The following is a 14,511-nucleotide window of genomic DNA, read 5'->3' as shown; positions in this document are numbered from 1 at the left end:
TGAAGAACAACCTTTTCCAGAACTTTAAACAGCATAGGAATAGAGCAAAAAGGCTGATAACTAGAAATGTCATTGTGTGCCAGATTTTTTTTTTTTCAAATATGGGCAAACTATAACTTGCTTGAAGCCCGTGGGAACTTCTCCTTGTTGTAACGAGGTGTGTACTATCTCTTTAATGAAAGGGTCTAAATCTTCCTGGAATACTTTGATAGATGCAATGGAACAAAGCTTGAAATGACAGAAGTTATCTTTCAAAGTGTTAACCTCAGTACAGACCTCAGATAGTAAAGAGAGGGAGAAGTCACGCCATTGGATAGTAGATGATGTTATTTGTATGTAATGGGGGTAGGTAACTAAATAAATAAAATAAAATAATTACCTGAGGAAGTTTAGGGAAGACCATATAGCAACTGGACAGCGATGAAATAGAGGCTCCGGTGTTTGGCATGAATGAGGTGCAAAATGCTGCAGTGAGCTGAGAAAAGGAAAATAATGATGAGGGAGAAGGCCTGAGTGAAGCCCCGTTGCTGTACTGGACTACCGTGATGAAAGAGAGGAGAGACCCAGAGGAGATGAACGTCATCACAGCCTGGGCCCACTATGTTTATGTCTATTAATAATTGATTAATCACAATTAATTACAAATGTAAAACAAAGTGATGTGCAAGTAACAAAACTAATAATAAACACAACAAATCAAATTAAAAAAATACAATAAAAAATAACTAAATACAAATAAAAATCAAATAAGAAAATGTCAAATAAACATATACTGGTTGATTAAGTTAACAATACATTGTGAAAAAGCCTGTACAAACAAATACAATTTTAGTGCTTTCCTAAATTTTAAAAATCTTAAGATGAATATTAAGAGGTAAAGAATTCCAAAGGTGAGGAGATAGGTAAGAAAAACAAATTACACGAGAGCTTTCAAAATAAATATTATGAAAGCTGTAACTACTGTCACTGCCATGCCTCATTGTCAAAGCAGGAAGTCCCAGGGAGAAGAAAAAATATAAAGAGAGTGAAGAAGGTGCCACAAGCAAGAGAGGCATTGGATCACTTACACTGGGCCTCATCACCATCCTTGAGCCACTGCTGAGAGGAAGGAAAATGCCTGATCCTGTTTTTGCCTTCCGCTGTTTTCTTGCCACCAAAGACAAAGCAAGGAGGAATTGGCCAATCAGCAGTAGTAGGTGGTATCAGCAATCATTGTTGCTGCTGGCGGTGTCCTCCTCCCATGACAGTCTGCACCTCTGATGCTGGGCCTGAGTCTCCTGATGTGATCCTTCCCACTGTGCCTCCCAGACCAAGGGGAAGCCGCTCCTGCCTATGCCCCAACCGGCCTGTTGTGATGACAAGCTGACTTCATTGATCAGGTGAGTACCCGATCCTTCTCCTACCATCACTGATGCAATTAAAAAAATAATTATGTAAACAATGAAGATATCAGTGCCAGGGCCTTTGGGAAGCCCCAACACTGCGAATGAGATGGCCGGGCCTGTCCACTGATCAGTGTTGACATCAGTGGGATACCCGTGATCAGGAGGACCCTAAAATGAAGAAAATTACATAGAATTTAGGGAAAATAAAGGTGGTGGCCAGGGGAGAAGACCTTAGCCACATAACCAATCCCACCTACTGACCTCTGAGACTATTTTAAAAATTGCTGCCAGCCCTGTTTTGGAAAAGTGCCCATTTGAGGTTTAAACCCCCTAATAATCCACTAGAAACCAGGGAATTTTAATAATGAGCACCAGGAGACACCTCAGAGACTCTATCCCAGATGGAATTTGGAGAATGGAATTGGAAAATGTTAAATGAGTTAAATGGTTTTAAGACTGGAAAGGACCTGCATAAATGTCATTAAACCAAGATAATTCTTTTACTAATAGGAAAATATTTTTGGATATCTGCAGCAAAAACAAAATTAAAGTTTAAAGACAACTGATAGTGTCCAACCAACCCCCCAAACTTAGTGAACCAGTCAGATACATCCCATAAAAACAAGGACCGCTATGGAAACTGGGAAAATCCTGAAACCATATGTGAGGGATACCTGGTAACGGCTTCCCTAACAACTGATGAGCTAGTCAGCATACTACCCTTAGAATAGGTTAAAGCACAAGTATGATTTAAAATATCAAGCATCACTAAGCAAAAATAAAATTACAGAAAAATTCTTAACACCCCACACAATTGACCCAAGGAATTATGAAAGCTGACCAGCGCTTGCTTAAGGGATATTATTTAGTGTCAATGAAAAATACATAAAAACATAGAAATGATGGCAGAAGAAGACCAAATGGCCCATCCAGTCTGCCCAGTAAGCTTTTACACTTTTTTTTTCCTCATACTTATCTGTTACTCTTGGCCCTTAGTAACCTTTTGGTTCTATTTGCCTTCCACCCCCGCCATTAATGTAGAGAGCAGTGCTGGAACTGCATCTAAGTGAAGTATCTAACTTAATTGGTTAGGGGTAGTAACCGCCGCAATAAGCAAGCTACTCCCACTCTTATTTGTTTACCCAGTGTTGTGTCCGTTGGTTCCCGATGCCCTCTCTCCGCCCTCTTTACCTCTTTGGCGCCTCCCTCTTCGTCCGCAGGAAGATTGGCTGCCGCGGCGTCCTTCTGCCGAGGTCCTCTGGCATCCCCGGACCGGCTAGACGCTGCAACCCGCCATGTTTCCTGGAGGCCTAGGGGCACATGCGTGGCCCCAACTGAAGTACCGGCGATGGCGCAAACCTCGGGAGCGTCCCCCAAAGATGACGTCACCCGCGACGGATATATAAGGTCTTAAAATTTGCTAACACATTGAGTTAGCAAGGAATGACTACAGACTTGCTTCGACTTTCCAAGCTACTCTGCCTCCTCGGACTTAGCAATGGGTTACTCTACCTAAGCTACTCTACCTCCTCGGACTTACTAGGGGTACTCGCTCCTCGGGGGCCTCGCTCTCTCCTTTGTTTTTCAGGTGACAGTCTGGAACCGGTACTCGCTCTTCGAGGACCCTCATTCCCAGACTTACTCAATACTCTCTTCTGCCTGGAAGTCATCACTGCCATCTACATCAGTGAGTTACCATCACTCTCTCAGAGCTTTCCCTGGAAGCAGGTACTCATAAGAACATAAGAAAATGCCATACTGGGTCAGACCAAGAGTCCATCAAGCCCAGCATCCTGTTTCCAACAGTGGCCAATCCAGGCCATAAGAACCTGGCAAGTACCCAAAAACGAAGTCTCTTCCATGTTACCATTGCTAATGGCAGTGGCTATTCTCTAAGTGAACTTAATAGCAGGTAATGGACTTCTCCTCCAAGAACTTATCCAATCCTTTTTTAAACACAGCTATACTAACTGCACTAACCACATCCTCTGGCAACAAATTCCAGAGTTTAATTGTGCGTTGAGTAAAAAAGAACTTTCTCCGATTAGTTTTAAATGTGCCCCATGCTAACTTCATGGAGTGCCCCCTAGCCTTTCTATTATCCGAAAGAGTAAATAACCAATTCACATCTACCCGTTCAAGACTTCTCATGATTTTAAACATCTCTATCATATCCCCCCTCAGCCGTCTCTTCTCCAAGCTGAAAAGTCCTAACCTCTTTAGTCTTTCCTCATAGGGGAGCTGTTCCATTCACCTTATCATTTTGGTAGCCCTTCTCTGTACCTTCTCCATCGCAATTATATTTTTTTTGAGATGCTGTGACCAGAATTGTACACAGTATTCAAGGTACGGTCTCACCATGGAGCGATACAGAGGCATTATGATATTTTCCGTTTTATTCACCATTCCCTTTCTAATAATTCCCAACATTCTGTTTGCTTTTTTGACTGCCGAAGCACACTGAACTGACGATTTCAATGTGTTATCCACTATGACGCCTAGATCTCTTTCTTGGGTTGTAGCACCTAATATGGAACCCAACATTGTGTAATTATAGCATGGGTTATTTTTCCCTATATGCATCACCTTGCACTTATCTACATTAAATTTCATCTGCCATTTGGATGCCCAATTTTCCAGTCTCACAAGGTCTTCCTGCAATTTATCACAATCTGCTTGTGATTTAACTACTCTGAACAAATTTGTGTCATCTGCAAATTTGATTATCTCACTCGTCGTATTTCTTTCCAGATCATTTATAAATATATTGAAAAATAAGGGTCCCAATACAGATCCCTGAGGCACTCCACTGCCCACTCCCTTCCACTGAGAAAATTGTCCATTTAATCCTACTCTCTGTTTCCTGTCTTTTAGCCAGTTTGCAATCCACGAAAGGACATCGCCACCTATCCCTTGACTTTTTACTTTTCCTAGAAGCCTCTCATGAGGAACTTTGTCAAACGCCTTCTGAAAATCCAAGTATACTACATCTACCGGTTCACTTTTATCCACATGTTTATTAACTCCTTCAAAAAAGTGAAGCAGATTTGTGAGGCTAGACTTGCCTTGGGTAAAGCCATGCTGACTTTGTTCCATTAAACCATGCCTTTCTATATGTTCTGTGATTTTGATGTTTAGAACACTTTCCACTATTTTTCCTGGCACTGAAGTCAGGCTAACCGGTCTGTAGTTTCCCGGATTGCCCCTGAAGCCCTTTTTAAATATTGGGGTTACATTTGCTATCCTCCAGTCTTCGGGTACAATGGATGATTTTAAGGATAGGATACAAATTTTTACTAATAGGTCTGAAATTTCATTTTTTAGTTCCTTCAGAACTCTGGGGTGTATACCATCTGGTCCAGGTGATTTACTACTCTTCAGTTTGTCAATTAGGTCTACCACATCTTCTAGGTTCACGGTGATTTGATTTGATTCAGTCCATCTGAATCATTACTCATGAAAACCTTCTCCATTACGGGTACCTCTCCAACATCCTCTTCAGTAAACACCGAAGCCTCGAGGGCCTATACATTCCAGCTCCTGGGCTTCTATGAGTCATTGTGTGAGTATTACCACCTGGTTCAGTACATGAACTCTGTATACCCTGCCTACTCACTAGATTTCAGTTTCTCTACAGCTCAGCCTCCAGGGATTGCTGTTCCAGTATCTGAGGGACTACAGCCCAGCCGGGCATTCCAGCTCAATACTGCCACCTCTGGTGGTTCAGTATATTGTCTAATAAAAGAACTATTGTGTGTCTGTCTCCATACTCTGAACCTGACCGGTGGTCCCTCTCGGGATCTTCCCCCGGGGGTGTGGTTATCTGCCACCGGTCCAAGGATCCACCCACAGCTCTCCTAAATAACAACAGATTGCTAATCCCAAGGACTGTGTAATTCAGTCCTTGTTATTGTTGTATGAATATAAATCATCTTTTCTTCATTCCCCCCTTCCGTTGAAGCAGAGAGTTATGCTGGATATGCATTGAAAGTAAAGTATCAGGCTTAATTGATTCGGGGTAGTAACCTCCATAACAAGCAAGCTACACCCATGCTTATTTGTTTACCCAGACTATGTAATTCAGTCCTTGTTGTTGTTGTCTGAATATAAATCATCTTTTCTTCTTTCCCCCCTGCCGTTGAAGCAGAGAGTTACGCTGGATATGCATTGAAAGTGAAGTATCAGGCTTATTTGATTTGGGGTAGTAACCGCTGTAACAAGCAAGCTACTCCCCACTTTTTTGTGAAATCAAATCCTTTCTTCCACATTTTCTCTTGCCGTTAAAGCATAGAGCAATGTTGGAGTCACATTAACTCTGTGTATGTTTATTGAATAAGCGTATTATCTCCAGGTAGTAGCCATCATTCCCGCAAGCCACCCTCTCTTCATTTACATCCTCTAGACTGTATGGATCCACAGTGTTTATCCCACCCCCCTTTGAAGTCCTTCACAGTTTTAGTCTTTAACACTTCCTCCGGAAGGGCATTCCAGGCATCTACTACCCTCTCCGTTAAGAAATACTTCCTGACATTGGTTCCGAGTCTTCCTCCCTGGAGTTTTAAATCGTGACCTCTGGTTCTGCTGATTTTTTTGCAACGGAAAAGGTTTGTCGCTCATACTTTCATTTTCTGCATAAGTTGCGCCTTCAATAAAGCGGTCATAACTTCCTACAGTTTTGTTTGTGCATATTATAGGCCAATTACCTGCAAATTATGGGCAGAATTACCCCAAAACCAGACAGTTAAAAAAATTACCCTCTCAATCAGGCCGATTCAGTAAAGTCCGCAGGAGAGCGGGCGAATGCCCGCTCTCCCGGCGCGCGCACCGGCCACTCGCCGGTGCACGCGATTCAGTATTTAAATTAGGCCCGGCGGTAAAAACAGGCAAAAGGAGGCGCTAGGGACACTAGCATGTCCCTAGCGCCTCCTTTTTGACAGGAGCGGCGGCTTCAGCGGGTTTGATAGCCGATGCTCAATTTTGCTGGCATCTGTTCCCGAGCCCGCTGACAGCCATGGGCTCGGAAACCGGACGCTGGCAAAATTGAGCGTCCGGTTTTTGACCCAATAGCCACCGGCCGACTTCCAATTTTTTTCTTAATTTTTTTTACTCTTTGGGACCTCCGACTTAATATCGCCATGATATTAAGTCGGAGGGTGCACAGAAAAGCAGTTTTTACTGCTTTTCTGTGCACTTTCCTGGTGCCAGAAGAAATTGGCGCCGACCTTTGGGTAGGCACTAATTTCTGAAAGTAAAATGTGCGGCTTGGCTGCACATTTTACTTTCTGAATCGCGCACGAATACCTAATAGGGCCGTCAACATGCATTTGCATGTTGAGGGTGCTATTAGGTTCAGCGGGTTGGACGCACGTTTTCCACCCCTTACTGAATAAGGGGTAAGGGAAAACGTGCGTCCAAGGACAGGTTAACAGTGAGCTCTGTCGGAGCGCACTGTACTGTATCGGCCTGTCTGTCTTGGAGTATTGGTGCCATTTTCCTTGCTGCCTTGCTCTGCACTGATGCTATGGGGTGTTAATTAAATTGCTCTCTTTGTGCCTTACAACATTTTAACCTCCAGTACTACTGCTTTGACTTTTACTCAATCCTTGAGCCTCAGGATGATGAAGGTAATCGTCCACCCAAATCCAACAAACAGTACTGTTGGTTTGAATCCTCTGGGCATACTGTATGGACTTTACCCATTTATTTCTCATAGTTTCATCCCCTCTTTGACTCTTTCTTCAAACTTTTTTTCAAATTCATCTAAGGTACTTACTGTCTAATGGTCTCATTCAGTATATGGGTGCACCCACATAAATTTCCCAGTTAAATGGCAATAAAAATATCACTCTCCAGTATCTACCTACTAAGAGCAATATGCAAAAACTTCAAGAATTTTAGAATTTAACTTCAAAATACATGTGCTAATCTTCACATCACTGTTATTCCATCATTGGCCCATTTCCTGAAAGTGCTCATAGGGGCAGATTTTCAAAGGGTTACGCGCGCAACCCCCGAAAAGCTGCCCCTGCGCGGGCCAAGCCTATCTTGCATAGGCTCAGCAGCGCGAGCAAGCCCCAGGATGTGCGTATGTCCCGGGGCTTTGAAAAAGGGGTGTTCCGGGGGCAGGGCCGTGGGCAGCGCGCAGGCCCGGGGGCGTTCCGGGAGAGGACCAAGGCCTCCGGAACAGCCGCCGTGCCGGGGGATGGCGCCGGCAGCCAGCCTGCACGTGCAAGTTACGCCTGCCCAGAGGCAGGCGTAACTTTCCCGATAAAGGTAAGGAAGGGGTTTTAGATAGGGCTGGGGGGCGGGTTAGATAGGGGAAGGGAGGAGAAGGTGCAGGGGGGCGGAGGGAATGGAGGAAGGCTGCGCGGCTCGGCATGCACAAGTTGCACAATTATGCACCCCCTTGCGCGTGCCGACCCTGGATTTTATAACATGCACGCTGCAGCACGTGCATATTATAAAATTCGGCGTTCATTTGTTCGCGCCAGGTTGCGCGAAAAATCTACGCCCACGTGCAGGTTTAAAGTGCTACAATCCTTGCAAAGGAAACTAATAAATGAAATATAAACTGTGTCCTCTTTTCATTATTTACTCCAGTTTCCACAGTCCATAAAACTCTAACAACCACTTATAAGAGACAGTTTATATGTACTTAGCTTTCAAAAAGTTCATCGGGCATCACGTAAACACTTCCCAGGCCTTGTTTTAACATACATCTGCTTCTGAGATTCATTTTAGGTCAGTGAACATTTAGGGGTCAATTTTCAAAGTTACATGAGGGTTGTGTGCATAAAATCAGGAAATGCACATCTGTAAGCATGGTAAGCAATTTTTCAGAAGGTCAGAAGTACATGCATACAACCCATTTCACACATATTTCTATGCGAGTAAAAAAGAGGACATTTCGGGGCAGGGTTTGGAGGCATGCACACACACACACAAGTATTTTGTAAACAGTATACATGCAACGCATGCTTTTACACCTGATTATCGAATAGCAAACATGAAATTGCACTTGGATGGGAGGTCTAGGTGAAGTGTCAAGATGAACAGGTGAAAATCTTGGCAAACTGGCAGAGGTGTTGATAAACTGGTGATTAAAAGTATGCACACAAATAAGTATTTTCATAAGCAGTATATCTTTGTTTTCTGGACTGCAAGAAAGCTTCAAGTTAATAGATAGGGTAGCTTTACTTGGTTAGGCTTGGCTCATCAAGGGACTGAAATAATTTGGCCACAATTTACAGATAAATTAGTGTCTGAGAATTTGAGCATTTGCTTGTGTTTTGTGCTCTAATTCTCATACCTGTTCTCCTTAAACTGCTAATATAGTTTTGGGGACAATTTTAAAACTGTCCTTTTTCTGTGAGTAGAGTTGTGCTGGAAGAGTAGGCACAAATGTATGAAAATTCCACCTACGTGCATTTTCATCCCCTGATCTAACTACATCCCCAAGGACGCCTAAAAGCACATGCACTGTGGAAAATTGAGGGAAGGTGGTTTTTAGACAGCCTCTTGTTGTCTAAAGTATGTGGTGGAAAAAAGATAAGCTAAAAACTTTTATCTCTGATTTAACATGTACAAAAACCCATTTTGAGGTTGATTTTGAAAGTGCAAATTAGGCACATAAAATACTTTGAAAATCATGCTTTCAATTTTTTAAAGTATGCACATCAACCTACATGCACAAAGTTACACCTGCTCATTTTTGGGGTTTGCATCTGATGTTCTCTGCTACTGAGTACATACACTGATTAACTTCTGAGCAAGCTGCTAAATCAGAATATTTTTTGTTTGTATTTTAGATGTGATTATCCAGTATCCACAGTTCTATGGCCATTCGTACATGGCCTTTGAACCACTGAAAAATTCGTATCAAATATTTCATATCACCATTGAATTCAGGGTAAGTCAAAGGAGTCATATTAATCATCTGTCTACAGGACAAAATAGTCAAAGACTAAGTACAAAATATCGTGATCACTTACTGCTCAATCTAAGGTTGTCAGACTGCACCAGATAAATTTTCTAGTCGCTGCAGTATTCCACCTATTTTTATTAAAAGTAAAGATATGTTGATCTCTTATTTTTGAAAATGAAATTGCAGAACATGATAGATTTAACTGTGCCATGATCGGGCCTGGATTTAGGAATAGGCAACATAGACAATTACCTAAGGTGCCAAATTTTGAAGGCGCCGATACCCAAGTCAAAGAAGAGTGCATCTGTGCCAAGGAGGAGCCTGCTCCAGGTGTCCGCCTCAAAGGGGCACTGCTATAGTGCCCTGGGACTTTAAGGGATGGCTGGATCCTCCAATCTCCAGGATTTCCCAGTCCCCAGTTTCCAACCCTTTCTATGGATGTCAAACTAATAAAGCTGACCCTGGCCACAATTAAGAATAAATAAGGGCTCACGACATCATTTTGATAACTATAATCTTAAATCCTGTCCTCCGGGCAGTCACCTATGGAGGGAAGCTTATCAGATAGCAATCCCAAATTGCAACGATCATTAGAGATGCTGGGAAAATGGCAAGGTCTCAGATTGCTCAGGGATCTGACTAGCATGATTGCTCAAATTAAGGGAAGGGCTTTGAATTACAAACTTTTGGCCCATCTCTATTTTTAAAATGAGTCCGTGTTTAAAAGATGTACAATTAATAAAGTAAGAATTATGACAGGGAGCTTTAAATAATGATTATTTGGAATGCTAATGTTCATGACCAGATATAACACTAACATCTTTTTAATGGAGAATAAAAAGCAGAATGTCATAATGCCTCTATATTGCTCCATGGTGAGGCCACACCTGGAGTACTGTATGCACATCTGGTCGGAAGATCTCGAAAAATATATTGTTGCATTGGGAAATGTACAGAAAAGGGTGACCAAAATGATAAAGGGTTTGGAATGGCTCCCCTATGATGAAAGTCTGTTTAGGACTGTTAAGTTTAGAGAAGAAACAGCTGAGGTGGGATATGATAGAGGTCTATAAAATCATGAGGGTAATAGAACAGGTAAATGTTTATCAGTTATTTACTCTTTCAAAAAATACAAAGACTAGGGGACACTCCATGACAGAAACATAGAAACATTACAGCTAAAAAGACCATATGGCCCATCCAGTCTGCTTATCTGTTCAATTCATTTAGCATTATAATTCTCATCATTTCCTTAGAGATCCCCAGTAATTATCCCATGCTGTCTTGAATTCAGCTACTGTTTTTATCTCTACCACTTCTACTGGGAGGCTGTTTCACCCATCCACCACTCTCTCTGTAAAGAAATATTTCCTAAGATTACCCCTGAGTCTTCTCCCATTAACCCTCATCCCATGACCCATTGTTCTAGACCCTCCTTTCCTTTAAAAGAGGACCACCTCCTATGCATGCAAACCTGGGAGGTATTTAAATGTGTCTTTCATATCTCCTCTATCCCATCTTTCCTCTAGGGTATATATGTTTAGATCTTTAAGTCTGTCCACATATGCTTTAGAACGAAGTCCACTCAGCATTTTAATTGCCACCCTATGGACTGACTCCATCCTGTTTATATCCTTTTGAAGTTGTGGTCTTCAGAATTGTACACTGAATTCCAAATTAAGTCTCACCAGGGACCTATACAGGGGCAATATTACCTCCCTTTTTCTGCTGACCATTCCTCTCCCTATGCAGCCAAGCATCTTTCTGGTTTTTACTATGATGTTATCTACTTGCTTGACCACCTTAAGATCATCAGATACAATTACCCCCAGATCCTGCTCTTCCTTTATGCTTAGAAGAATTTCACCTCCAATATTGTACCTTTCCCTTGGGTTTTTGCATCCTAAATGCATTACTCTGTATTTTCTAGTATTAAATCTTAGCTGCAGACCTTAGACCATTCCTCAAGCTTTGCTAGATCCCTCATCATGTTTTCCACTCCTTCCTGGCTATCCACCCTGTTACAGATTTTGGTATCATCAGCAAAAAGACAAACCTTTCCCAACAACACTTCCATTATGTCGCTCACAATAATGTTGAAAAGAACCAGTCTAAGGATTGATCCCTGAGGCACACCATTCATAACAACCTGAAAGAAAATTCTATTTACCACTATCCTTTGATGCCTCCCACTCTTCCAGTTTATAACCCAGTCAGTCACTCTAGGATCTATACCAAGGACACACAATTTATTTATAAGTCTTCTGTGTGGAACCATGTCAAAGGCCTTGCTGAAATCCAAGTACGCTACACTTCTAGGGTTCTTCTTTGATCCAACTCTCTGAAGTTAGTAAGTAGCACATTCAAAACAAATCAGAGAAAATTATTTTTCACTCAACGCACAATTAAGCTCTAGAATTCATTGCTGAAGGATGAGATTAAGGCAGGTAGCATAGCTAAAAAAGGTTTTTATAAGTTTCTGAAGGAGAAGTCCATAAACTGTTATTAACCAAGTGGACTTAAGGAATAGCCACTGCTTATCATAGTGTGATAGCAGTTTTACTGTTTGGGATCTTGCCAGGTACCTGTGACGTGAATTGGCCATTCTTGGAAACAGGATATTGGGCTTGATGGACCCTCGGTCTGGCCCAGTATAGCAATTCTTATGTTCATGTTTGCATCATTTCTTTCATGGTTTCTTAGGTCTGAATAACTTACTCATGTTCTTCTTTCAAAGCCATCTATTCCTTCCTCCTATCTTAATTCTACTTTATTGACCTAGATTAGCTACACAAGCTTAATCTCCCTTGAACAGCATATTCTAAGGTTGGCTTACTTCTAAGATATCTATAGGTATGAGTCATACAGTATGGTGAGCAGGGAAGCAAGAGGCTCACCATAAGGGGAGAAACTTTAGCCTATGACAAGAATGAGATTTTAGTATCAGATTTGTTGAAATAAGAGTCAAATGATAAATTGTAATCTATACTTTTTTTTTTGGATTGCACACGTGGACTAACATGGTAACCATGATGATTTGCTCAAGATGGGGGATCAGGCTTAAAGCCGAACACTAACAGCATTATGCATACATAAAATTATTGTACTTGGGAACTCAAAAATAAATCCACATTTTTAGGTACATTTCATACTGAAGGAAACATGCCTATTAGCTTCCCCGTGTCTGTCCATCTGTCCTATGTACTAGATGAGCACCATGTGACTGTGCCAATGTAGACAATATACAGTTTCATAGCTCATTGAAATTGTAAATTCATTATTTGAAAATCAAAATAAGAATGTTTCAGTTTTATTGCAACATTTTTTATATTTCTCAAAAATCAAAAGGCCTCTAAAATGAAATTAACTAAGGTTCTATTTGCTTTCTTCTATAAGATTTGGTTTTATTCAGTTACAGTATTAGATATAGTATTTCTCTTCAGTGTTATCAGAGCTAGTATTCTTGAAAACCTATCAGTTTGAATACTTCCTTTTTCATATATCATAGTCTGCATACTCCTCATATTTGAAGATTTATTGTGGGGGAGAGCTGATGACTGCCACATTTTTATTAAAGATCTTCGATGGCGTTTGTTATGACTGGGTTTGACATTGTGCCTTTGTATGCTGTGGTGACGACAGGCTGAAGCTGATGATGGTTTGCTGCTGTATTGTGGCGAGAACGAACAGGGGCGTGGTGACTTCATGTCACTGGCAATAATTCGGCGCAGTGTCCACTTTAGGTAAGACCAAGACATAAGAGAAATTACAATTGCACTGTCATTTGTAAAATCCTAATAGATTTCCTGCATCTAGTATTACCAGCTGGCTCTACTTTTACAGGACAGTATTGTTCTTCTGGATAGACTGATCTAGTCCTGATTTTATCCCAGTGTATGCAGTCATGCTTTTATTAAGGAAAGTAAAACAAGTTCATGCATATGCAGTAGGACAAACAAAATATCAGTCTGCACTGAAGAACTGAACTTATTTAGTATTGTCTTGTCTCCTGGAATTAATAAGGAGAGGCTAGAAGGTTTGATAAATCAGGTTTAGTCAGGAGCTAAGGGCCTGTATGTGCTGCTTACACAGACTATAGAGAGATAAGGATGCTGCTGCAACATGTACTAAGCCTGTGTTGTATTATGGAAGGTTACCTCTCAGTATGGTGCATTGGGTTTTAGCTCCCAGGTGAACCTCTCCTCCAGTCCTGATGCAGCAGAAATGCCAGCTTGAACACCTGTTAAGTAACCCCTTCCTCCCTCCCAACTTTTAATATATGTGTATCCTGTTTTTCTACCGAGCTCAAAGCAGAGAACTAACCAATTGATATAATCATAAACATCTTTAAAAGAAAGTTCAAAACAAAACCATAAATAGTCTCATAAATCAAACATATTAAAAGAAAATAACATAAATGTGAATAGCATTAATATCAGAGAAATATTAATAAAAGAAAAACAGTCTCCTGCCAGCTGATCCTCCACTGGTGACATGATGGCACTCAATATAACTTCACATTATGACTTTACATCATGTAACATGCACTCACGTTAAAGTTTATTCAGCTTTGTAAATACCATGGTAATAACTAATGACCTCATTTCCATGGATTTATGCACATAAATATGGTTTCAAAATTGTCAGTTGGCACAGAACCAATGCTGACATACTCACACAAAATTACACCTCCTTGGGAGCAAATGTAACTTTGTACATATATGTTTACGTATTTAAATGTGAATTTTAAAGGCCTGGCATGCACATCAATTAGGAGATGTGCAAAGAAGTCAGGATTACACGTGCCGTCCGTATTTTAAAAAGCGCCCAGATACACACGTAAAACCTATTGTGCACACATCTGGAAAGTTTCCAAAAAGGGGCAGGGCATGGGCATTTTGGGGCATGGCCAAGAGATGCGTGCATATATATGGATGACGTGTAAGTTATAAAATAAAAGGATCAAGTCATTTCTGAGGGGTTTAAAGGGTCTGGGATAACTGGGAGGATTGTAGGCTATCAAACTAGGGGGGTTTGGAGCACCTAGCTATTAACTGGTAGATGAACTGGTAAATTGGCAATGGCGCGGGTGCGTGCCCTTTTAAAATCCCCTGATTTATGCGTAGAAGTGGGATTTGCGAGCCTATGTGAGCATCCCCTTAAAATTGGGTGCACCTGTGCACTTGGCTCGGCTATTTTATA

General features: G+C 41.3%; 1 protein-coding gene across 2 annotated transcripts in view; it reads left to right on the top strand.

The window, feature by feature from the left end:
• EGFLAM (EGF like, fibronectin type III and laminin G domains) overlaps window positions 1-14,511 on the top strand; it is a 343,739-nt gene that overhangs the window by 230,577 nt on the left and 98,651 nt on the right. For both annotated transcript variants that reach the window (XM_029578471.1, XM_029578480.1), the window contains 2 exons: window positions 9,194-9,294; window positions 12,952-13,052. In XM_029578471.1, coding sequence (XP_029434331.1) covers window positions 9,194-9,294; window positions 12,952-13,052 — 202 coding nt within the window. The remainder of the gene's footprint in view (window positions 1-9,193; window positions 9,295-12,951; window positions 13,053-14,511) is intronic.

Source organism: Rhinatrema bivittatum, chromosome 1, assembly GCF_901001135.1.
Source record: "Rhinatrema bivittatum chromosome 1, aRhiBiv1.1, whole genome shotgun sequence".
Lineage (NCBI taxonomy): Eukaryota > Metazoa > Chordata > Amphibia > Gymnophiona > Rhinatrematidae > Rhinatrema > Rhinatrema bivittatum.
The sequence above is the reverse complement of the archived record's forward strand: the minus strand, read 5'-3'. Positions and strand labels throughout refer to the sequence as shown.